This window comes from Vipera ursinii (genome assembly GCF_947247035.1).
Source record: "Vipera ursinii genome assembly, chromosome: 6".
NCBI classification, from domain to species: Eukaryota; Metazoa; Chordata; class Lepidosauria; order Squamata; family Viperidae; genus Vipera; species Vipera ursinii.
The window spans coordinates 2,841,205-2,851,204 of record NC_139515.1 but is presented as its reverse complement, the minus strand read 5'-3'; the positions used below and the strand labels follow the sequence as shown (position 1 = coordinate 2,851,204).

Sequence of the window (10,000 nt, the reverse complement as noted above, 5' to 3'; positions counted from 1 at the left end):
ATTGAATAAATAATAAATAATAATAATAATAGAATGTATTCTAAGATTATTATTAACAATAACAATGATAATAGAATCTATTCTAAGATTATTATTAACAATAACAAATGATAATAGAATCTATTCTAAGATTATTATTAACAATAACAATGATAATAGAATGTATTCTAAGATTATTATTAACAATAACAATGATAATAGAATCTATTCTAAGATTATTATTAACAACAATGATAATAGAATCTATTCTAAGATTATTATTAACAATAACAAATGATAATAGAATCTATTCTAAGATTATTATTAACAATAACAAATGATAATAGAATCTATTCTAAGATTATTATTAACAATAACAAATGATAATAGAATCTATTCTAAGATTATTATTAACAATAACAAATGATAATAGAATAGAAACCATTCTAAGATTATTATTAACAACAAATAATAGAATAGAATCGATACTAAGATTATTATTAACAATAACAAATAATAACGATGATAACGATGATGATGATGATCATAATAATAAGAATTAGAATTAGAATTGGAAGGGACCTTGGAGGTCATCTAGCCCAACCCCCTGCTCAGGCAGGAAACCCTAGACCATTTCAGACAAATGGCTGTCCAGTCTCTTCTTGAAAACTTCCAGTGTTGGAGCATCCACAAATTCTGGCTTAGTGGAGTCCCTCAGTGCTCTCTGAGCTTGGTGGTTTTCTTGCAGACGTTTCATTACCCAACTAGGTAACATCATCAGTGCTAGAAGGGAATGGGCTTTGTGCAATGGAGGAGAAGGTGAAGAAGGACTGGGGGGGTCCTTGGTGCTCTCCGAGCTTGATGGATTTTCTGCAGACATCTCATGACCCAACTAGCCAACATCAAACTCAGAGAACACCAACCAAGGGACTGCACCGTTCAGCACCTGAGGCACAACATTTCTCGTCTACAGACATATTTATTAACCTGTCCCCTTCGGGGATGTTCCTCTGATTATTTCCCACCCAGAAAACATCCACAGATTCCGAAGTGCGGATTCTTGAGCAGTGCATTGCCGAGGAAGACCAACTGATCGGGGCGCAGGAACATTTCCGAGAGGAATTCAACAACTTGATCCGTATGACACAGCTGAAGGCCGATGAGAGGGAACAGAAGTGTAAGGATTTCTTGAAGGCCCAGGTAAGAAAATTCCAGGGACTTTCTGTCTGGCTCCCTCCGGTCTTTTCCCGTGCATCCATAGCGCAGAGTCGTGTCTGATTCATCGTACTTTCCCCTTCGTTTTCACATCGCAGAACGCAGTGGCGCACGCCTAGAAATGGGGAAGCCTGAGGGAAAAAAATACAAAAGTGAAAACATTGGGGGCAAAAAAAAAAAAAGTTTTCTTTTTTTTCCCAAATGGCTTGGGGAAAAAAAAAAGACCCTGGTTTTTTTTTAAAAAAAAAAAAACCCAATTTTTCCCCCAAGCCTTCCCATCTCTACCGGGGACGTACCTGTTGCAAATCCAGACCCCTGGCGAGTTTAAACGTACATAATAATATCGCTGTTCTTCTCCTTCTATTGCATTTGCACGCCGCGGGAAAAGGAGGAGAATTAGGACTACAACGGGATGCCCGGTAAGTCAGGAGGTTGTTGTCTTTTTTCTGAAAAAGGTTTAAGGTGCTCATTCAGGAAGCTTGCTTTTTTCAAAGACAGCTTGGGAAACCCAAGTACGGGTCAGGTATTCGGCTCACGACCACCGTTGAGCCCCATAGGTCCATTGCTGAGGAAGACGAGTGGTTGAGCGGGTTTTGCCTCGTTTGACGACCTCTGCAGCCATTACATTAGTCACACAGTGACTGAGTGAATCTGGCTTTCCCCGTTGACAAGCTAGAAGCAGGGGTCTTCAAACTTGGCAACTTTAAGACTTGTGGACTTCAGGCTGAGGAATTCTGGGAGTTGAAGTCCACAAGTCTTAAAGTTGCCAAGTTTGAAGACCCCTGGGCTAGACACTCCCCATAGGCAAGATAGTAAAATGTGGGATAGACAACACCTTCTACCAGGTGAGTTTATAACTGGCTGACAAATCATACTCAACGTTCAGTCCTCAACGGAATTACATCCACACGGAGGGAAAGTAAGCAGCGGGGCAGCCCAAGATTCCTTTTCGGATCCAGTTCTCTTTCGACATCTTCACAAATGACTTAGACGAGGGAATGGAAGTGGGAACTCACCAAATTTGCAAGTGACCCAAATAGGCCAACACCCCGGAAGGCAAGCTCAGGATCCGAAAAGAACTTGATGGACTTTGAACACTGGGCCCTACCCAACAGCATGAAATTCAACATGGGGAAAAGTTAAGGTTATGAAAATTCGAAAGCAAATAATAGGGGGCAACAGTAGGGAAAAAATGTCGTTAAAATTAGCGTCCTTAATTTGGAGAAAATCTTAACCAGTAAGAATGTTTTGGATAAAGGTAAAGGTAAAGGCTCCCCCGCACACGCGTGCTAGTCGTTTCCGACTCTAGGGGCCGGTGCTCATCTCCGTTTCAAAGCCGAAGAGCCAGCGCTTGTCTGAGGACGTCTCCGTGGTCATGTGGCCGGCATGACTAGACGCCAAAGGCGCATGGAACGCTGTTACCTTCCCACCGTAGTGGTCCCTATTTTTCTACTTGCATTTTTACGTGCTTTCGAACTGCTAGGTTGGCAGAAGCTGGGACGAGTAACAGGCGCTCACTCTGCTACGCGGCACTCGGGATTCGACCCGCCAAACTGCCGACCTTCTGATCGACAAGCTAATGTTTTGGATATGTGGGGGAAACAAATTTAAACAAGAATGTAAGCAGGACTGCGATGAGGCAAATCAAGAGGTTCAGTGAAAAGAAGCTTTATATTGATGTGGTTACTACTCTCAGAAGCATGAGGAAAAAATGTTTATATTTAATTGTCACCGATTTCAACAAGAATTGTATCAATTTAAGGTCGGCAAAAGAGAATATTACTGGAAGGAGAGGAAACCATGTAAAGCTACCATATGGACTACAGAATTGTGGAAATCAATTGTTAAATGTTAACCCAGACGACACGATGTTTGCCAAGTGTTAAGGTGTATGTTAAAAATCAATAAAACATATTTTTTTAAAAAAAACAACCAGTAGAAAAAGGTACGAAGAAAGGGAGGGGGGAAGAAATAAAAGACGTCGACCTCCGACTCTGTTGCAGTAAAATCAGACGTTAAAATCAAATCTCAACTTTTTACATTTCTGCGGTAGCACGCGCTAGCCATTTCTGTTATCGGCAAAATGCGTCAGATCGGTAAAACCCCAAATGCATTCTCTTTTGGAAGGAAAGAGAACAAGTCTCCTTGATGTTTAGAAACGGCCTTCTCATTTTGACAGCTCCCCAAATATCCACTCCTGCTCTTTCTGGTTTGTTTTTTTTTTGTGTTGTTTTTTTTTGCAGGTGCGTCTGAATAACATCATTGCAGAAATAAAAACAAAAGACTTTGAAATTAGGGAGCATACCAAGAAGCAGAGAGAAATTCAGAGGCAGTAAGACAATTTTTTACAGTGGGGTTTCTCTCGCCCAACTTTGGGGTGGGGTGGGGGGGGAAAGGGAAGTTGACGCTTCATTGCTTTCCTTAAAATAATTTTTTGGGGCGTGTGTGTGTGTGTGTGTGTGTGTTTCAGGATGAAAGAATTTGCTAAACTGTACGACGTCGTGCGACACGAGCGAAACAAGCTGGTGAACCTTGTCCACTGCGCTCGCCAGAAAACCAACGAAATGAAAGACAAAGTCAAAATGCTGGATAACGAGATGGAAATTTTAAGGAACAGCGCCGTCATCAAAGAGAGGCGAGTGTTCCGCTCAACGATTCGCCTGGAAAAAATAATGTCCTTGATTTCGTTTAGAAATCAGGTTTTTTGTTCTTTTTTTTAAGCGAGGGTGCGAGTCTTTTTATAGTTGCTTCTCAATTATACTCTTGATAGCGTTTCCCCCGCGGGTCAAACTCTGCTCCTTATAAATGCTTTTGTTCCAGTTGGGGGGGGAAAAAAATAAGGGGAGGGGAGAAATCTGCCTCTTTTCCATGCAAAAAAAAGATTTCTTTGCAACGAGAGGGACAGGACCAGTTCTCTTAGCGTTTTAGGAAAATAGCCGAAGGATCTCCGCTACTTCTTCTTTGTTTTCTTCTTCTTTTAAATGTCCTTCATGAAGGGACGCTAAATGAGTGGCGGGGACCACTGTGTTTCTTCTGTTCTTGCTTGCCATGATTAATCCCACCAAGAGCTTCTTGGAAGTTAAAGAGACCGGCCTTTTGCATCCCAAAGTTAAAAATCTCCTATCCTTTCGCCGCGGCCTCAAAACACTCCTGTTCCACCAGGCTGACCTAGACTGACAGGCATTTTAATTAATTATATTTAGAATTTTTAATTTATTTTTAAATTTTCAATTTTAATTTATTGCACAGATGATTTTACTTTTATTTTTATCTTGATTTCTGTACCTATTTATATGTTTTGTTGTTAGCCGCCCTGAGTCCTTCGGGAGATAGGGTGGGATATAAATCCCATAAATAAATAAATAAATAAATAAATAAATAATAAATAAATAAATAAATAAATAAATAAATAAATAAATAAATAAATAAATAAATAAATAAATTGTGACACTTGCCACCTCCTGCATCCAAAAATATTACTGGGTCCTCATCTTTATAAATCTGGGCAGCAAACCAACCTTCAGAGGCCCCTCTGATCATTTCCAGAGAGAACAATAAGAGAAGGGCTTCTTCTTGGGATTACCGGTAAGAAAAATTAAGAGAGACCTCTGCCGTCTCTTTCACTATGACGTTCCGAGGAGATTCTCCCTCCGCAAAGTCCGTTTTACTTCCTTTTCATAACTTTTGCACGAAGAAGAGAAAGCGGGGAATTCGGCACATCTGTTAGGGCGGGGGTAGGCAACCTTGGCTCTTTTAAGAGTCGTGGACTTCAACTCCCAGAATTCCTGAGCCAGCCACGCTGAGGGGAAAGGGAGAGGTTTCCAAGCTGAGCCATGCCGGCTCAGGAATTCTGGGAGTTGAAGTCCACAAGTCATAAAAGGGCCAAGGTTGCCTACCTCTGGCCTAGGCCGCTTTATGACTCGTGGACTTCAACTCCCAGAATTCCTGAGCCAGCCACGCTGAGGGGAAAGGGAGAGGTTTCCAAGCTGAGCCATGCCGGCTCAGGAATTCTGGGAGTTGAAGTCCACGAGTCATAAAAGAGCCAAGGTTGCCTACCCCTGGCCTAGGCCTAGGCCGCTTTATGACTTGTGGACTTCAGCTCCCAGAATTCCTGAGCCAGCCATGCTGAGGGGAAAGGGAGAGGTTTCCAAACTGAGCCATGCTGGCTCAGGAATTCTGGGAGTTGAAGTCCACGAGTCATAAAAGAACCAAGGTTGCCTACCCCTGGGTTAGGCCTACAACATCGTCCAAATGAGAATAAGAGGAATGGCGATTATATAAAGGGGGTTATGGACTTGTCTTATTAGTCAAGAGCAAGGGGGTCTTCAAACGCGGCCCTTTGATGACTTGTGGACTTCAACTCCCAGAATTCCTCAGCCAGGCATGCCGGCTGAGGAATTCTGGGAGCTGAAGTCCACCCGTCTTAAAAGTTGCCAAGTTTGAAGACCCTTGGTCAAGAGGATCTACATAAAACGAAAAGGAATATCATTTCATAATGGAGTTTTGAGGACTCTGGACAGCAACTGATTAGATTTTGCAATGTACGGAAAACTGGCAAATAATCTTCCCTTTAATTAATGTCCCTTCCAACATTATTATTATTATTATTATTATTATTATTATTATTATTATTATTATTATTATTATTATTATTCAGAAGGGAAGCCTGCCCGGGCCTTCCTTTCAACTCTCTGTTTCCTTCCGTCCTTTTTTTTTTTTGCCTTTAGGAAGCTGCAGAAATACCAGATGAAGTACGCAAACAACGTGGCGATCAAGGACAGCATCCAGAGCGATGTTGGCAAGGTCTACCAGACCCTCCAGGAGATGAAGGAAAAACGGGAGCAGCAGCTGATGGACGTGGAAAGGCTGACCAACACGCTCACCCGGATCGAGGAAGAGATGGTCCAGCTGCGCAAAACCTACGAGAAGGCCGTCCAGCGACGGAACGAAAGGTGCGGAGGCGGGCCCTCGAGCGCCTTTGAGCTGGGAGAACTATCCAGGCGGTCCTCGGCTTGCGACCCCAACTGAGCCCGGCACCTCTGTTGCTAAGCGAGACATCGGTTAAGCGAGTCTGGCTCCAGGCTACGACCTCTCCTGCCCGTTGCTAACTGAATCACGCCGGGGGTTTAAGTTACTAACAGGGTCGTTAAATGAATCCGGGTTGCCCCGTTGACTTTGCTTGTCAGGGAGGAAGGTCGCAAAAGGGGATCGCGTCACACACACACACACACACACACACACACCGAGGACACTGGGAAGGTCATAAATATGAGTCGGTTGCCAAGCTTCTCAGTTTTGGATCATGGGACCTGCAACCGCCGTAAGTAGGAAAAATGGCCGTAAGTCGCCATTTTTTTCAGTGCCGTGGCCACTTCAAACGGTCGCTAAGTGAACTGCTACTAGTTGAGGACTACCTGTACAGAAAATGTAACTTAAGAAGTGTCGTTCTTACCCTTTGTTGATTTGACTACGTTTTGGTCTTAAGATATGAGCATGAACATTGTTGTTGTTAGTTGCAAAGTCGTGTCCGACCCCTCGCGACCCCGTGGACAACGTTCCTCCAGGCCTTCCTGTCCTCTACCATCTTCAGGAGTCCATTTAAGCTCACGGCTCCTGCTTCAGTGACTCCATCCAGCCACCTCATTCTCTGTCGTCCCCTTCTTCTCTTGCCTTCAACCTTTCCCAGCATGAGGCTCTTCTCCAGTGAGTCCTTCCTTCTCATTAGGTGGCCAAAGTATTTGAGTTTTAGCTTCAGGATCTGGCCTTCTAAAGAGCAGTCAGGGTTGATCTCCTCTAGGACTGACCGATTTGATCGCCTTGCAGTCCGAGGGACTCGCAGGAGTCTTCTCCAGCACCAGAGTTGAAAGGCCTCCATTCTTTGGCGCTCAGCCTTTCTTACGGTCCAACTTTCACAGCCATACATTGCAACTGGGAAGACCATGGCCTTGACTATACGCACTTTTGTTGGCAGGGTGACGTCTCTGCTTTTCAGTGTGCTGTCTAGATTTGCCATGGCTTTCCTCCCGAGGAGCAAGCGTCTTTTAATTTCTTGGCTGCAGTCCCCATCTGCGGTGATCTTGGAGCCCAGGAAAATAAAATCTGTCACTACCTCCATTTCTTCCCCATCTATTTGCCAGGAATTGAGAGGGCCGGATGCCACGTTCTTGGTTTTCTTAATGTTTAGTTTCAACCCAACTTTTGCACTCTCCTTCTGGGCTAATTTCCAAATAAACATTTATAAGAATGCACGATTGAAATAATTTGTGGGTGGCGGGACCGCATTATAACATAACCTGCATAATCTCTCTGTGGCGATACCGCTGAACTATTTATTTATTTAGTTGGGTTTTATCCCGTCTTTATTATTTGAGAGGCAAACATTTTACTCTTAATAATTTACCTTTAAAAGACGAACCAGGAATGTGCTTTTTTACATTTATTCGAAGTAGTCACACATTTCTCAGTCAGTGAAGCTTGTTCTTGGACAACTGTTCTTAAAAATAGGAACTACTTTCTAAACAATAGGCAATTATGTTTGAGTGAACAATTTGTTCAGAGGTTGAACAAAAACAAAAAAACCCAAACAACTCAAAATATTAGCCATTCTGTTTCTTTAATTATTCCGACTCCCAAAATGTGGCTGACAGTCTAGCCAATGCCCAGGAATGATTAACGAATAAACAAAATGTAAAGGAAGAGTGTAAACATAACACCTTTTAATTAAAAAGAAGTTTATGAAATATCTTTGATTTTTACTGGCAATAAACGCACTGTTAATACAGATAGTCCTCCGGGACTCTGTAAGCCGTCATAAGTACATGCCAGCTGCAAGCATCTGGATTTTGATCACATCAACCACAGGGATGCCGCAGAGGTCACACACTGCAAAAAAACGGCCGTAAGTCACTTTATTCGGCGCCGCTGCAACTTTGAACGGTCCCTAAACAAACGGTTGCAAGTTGAGGACTGCCTTTTTTCTGCGTAGATCGAAGGGAATTTTTCTCATCTGCCCTCTTAACCAGCCTTTGCTTTGGGTTTTTGTCACAGTGGGGTCCAGCTCATCGAGCGAGAGGAGGAAGTCTGCATTTTTTATGAAAAAATAAACATTCAGGAAATGATGAGCCGAAACGGCGACATCGAGATAAACGTGATGGACGAGAAAATACGCTACCTGAAGCTCAAGCTGATAGAGAAAAAAAGGCAGATTGAATTATCCGTGAAAACGTTGCCCACGAAGAGGACTCTGGATGCCGACTTGGTGGTCCTTCAGATCCAGGTAAGCAAATAATAATAATAATAATAATAATAATAATAACAACAACAACAACAATAACAATAATAAAGAAGTTGGAAGGGACCTTGAAGGTCACCTAGTCCAACCCCCTGCTCAGGCAGGAAACCCTGAACCATTTCAGACAAATGGCTGTCCAGTCTCTTCAACAACAAAGATGATCAGGGGACTGAAGGCTAAAACATATAAGCAACGGCTGCTGGAATTGGGTAGGTCTACTTTAATGAAGAGAAGGACGAGGGGTGACAGGATAGTCTTCCAGTATCTCAGGGGCTGCCCCAAAGAAGAGGCAGTCAAGCTATTCTCCAAAGCGCCCGAAGGCAGGACAAGAAACAACGGATGGAAACTAGTCAAGGAGAGAAGCAACCTGGAATTAAGGAGAAACTTCCTGACAGTTAGAACAATTAGCCAGCGGAACAACCTGCCTCCAGAAACTGTGAATGCTCCAACACTGGAAATTTTTAAGAAGAGACTGGACAGCCCTTTGTCTGAAATGGTATAGGGTTTCCTGCCTGAGCAGGGGGCTGGACTAGAAGACCTCCAAGGTCCCTTCCAACTCTGTGATCGTATTGTATTGTATTGTGCTTTATTGTATCGTATTGACTCTAAACTGGGTGAATGGTAAGTTGGTACACTTCCATAACTAGGTCGGACAGCCCAGATTTTGAAAAAGTTTTTAAAAGCCCATCTCCATCCTCCGGCTCACACAGTTTTTGTCGGCTTTCATTTATCTCCTTGGCTTCAACTTCCTCTCTTGGTTTCTCTCCCAATTGGGACTGAGCTTGGGAAGTGAATTTCCAGCAAAACATCCAAGTCATTTTAAGGGTTGTCTGGATTTCTGCAATGCAGGGATGGTAGCCCTACTGAAGGCAATAGCAGCATGTCCAGGTACCAGACGGGCTTGGCTAGTTTCCAAAATGCATAGTGAGGCAGAATACACACAAGTGAGCAGGAAGGAAGTGGATCAAGCAGACGTTTCAGCTGAGAGGCGATTTTTAAGCCAGCCAGCCTGCCTCTCTCTCCATTGGCTAGCTGAAATTTATAAGGCATTTAAGGCTCTTGGTGGCAGCCCTTCAAATATTGGAAGGCCGCTATCCTGTCACCCCTCGTCCTTCTCTTCATTAAACTGGACAGACCCAATTCCAGCAACCGTTCCTTGTATCTTTTAGCTTCCAATCCCCCGATCATCTTTGTTGCTCTTCTCTGCACTCTTTCTAGAGTGTCCGCATCTTTTTCACAGCGTGCTGACCAGAACTGGATGCCCTACCTATTCCAAGTCTGGCCTTAGAAAGCAGTACTAATACTTTACGTGGTTTTGATTCTCTGCCTCCGTTTACCCAGCCAATGCTTCTGCCCGCACGTGGGGCCTTTGCTGATTTCTCCTCTTGAATTAGAGCTTTGTGCCCCATGGGCTGCTGCTATTCCTCTAGTTCAGGGGTCCCCAGCCCCTGGTCTGTGGACCGGTAGCGAGCTGCGGCACGCCAGCAACCGGTCCGCACAAACAAGCAAAGCCCC

General features: G+C 43.6%; 1 protein-coding gene across 1 annotated transcript in view; it reads left to right on the top strand.

The window, feature by feature from the left end:
• The window catches only part of CCDC146 (coiled-coil domain containing 146), a 98,603-nt gene that overhangs the window by 81,239 nt on the left and 7,364 nt on the right, over positions 1–10,000 (top strand). Inside the window, exons 11-15 of the mRNA XM_083365832.1 lie at positions 1,009–1,179; positions 3,438–3,526; positions 3,665–3,833; positions 5,926–6,146; positions 8,242–8,470. Of these exons, the coding sequence (XP_083221958.1) occupies positions 1,009–1,179; positions 3,438–3,526; positions 3,665–3,833; positions 5,926–6,146; positions 8,242–8,470 (879 nt within the window). The remainder of the gene's footprint in view (positions 1–1,008; positions 1,180–3,437; positions 3,527–3,664; positions 3,834–5,925; positions 6,147–8,241; positions 8,471–10,000) is intronic.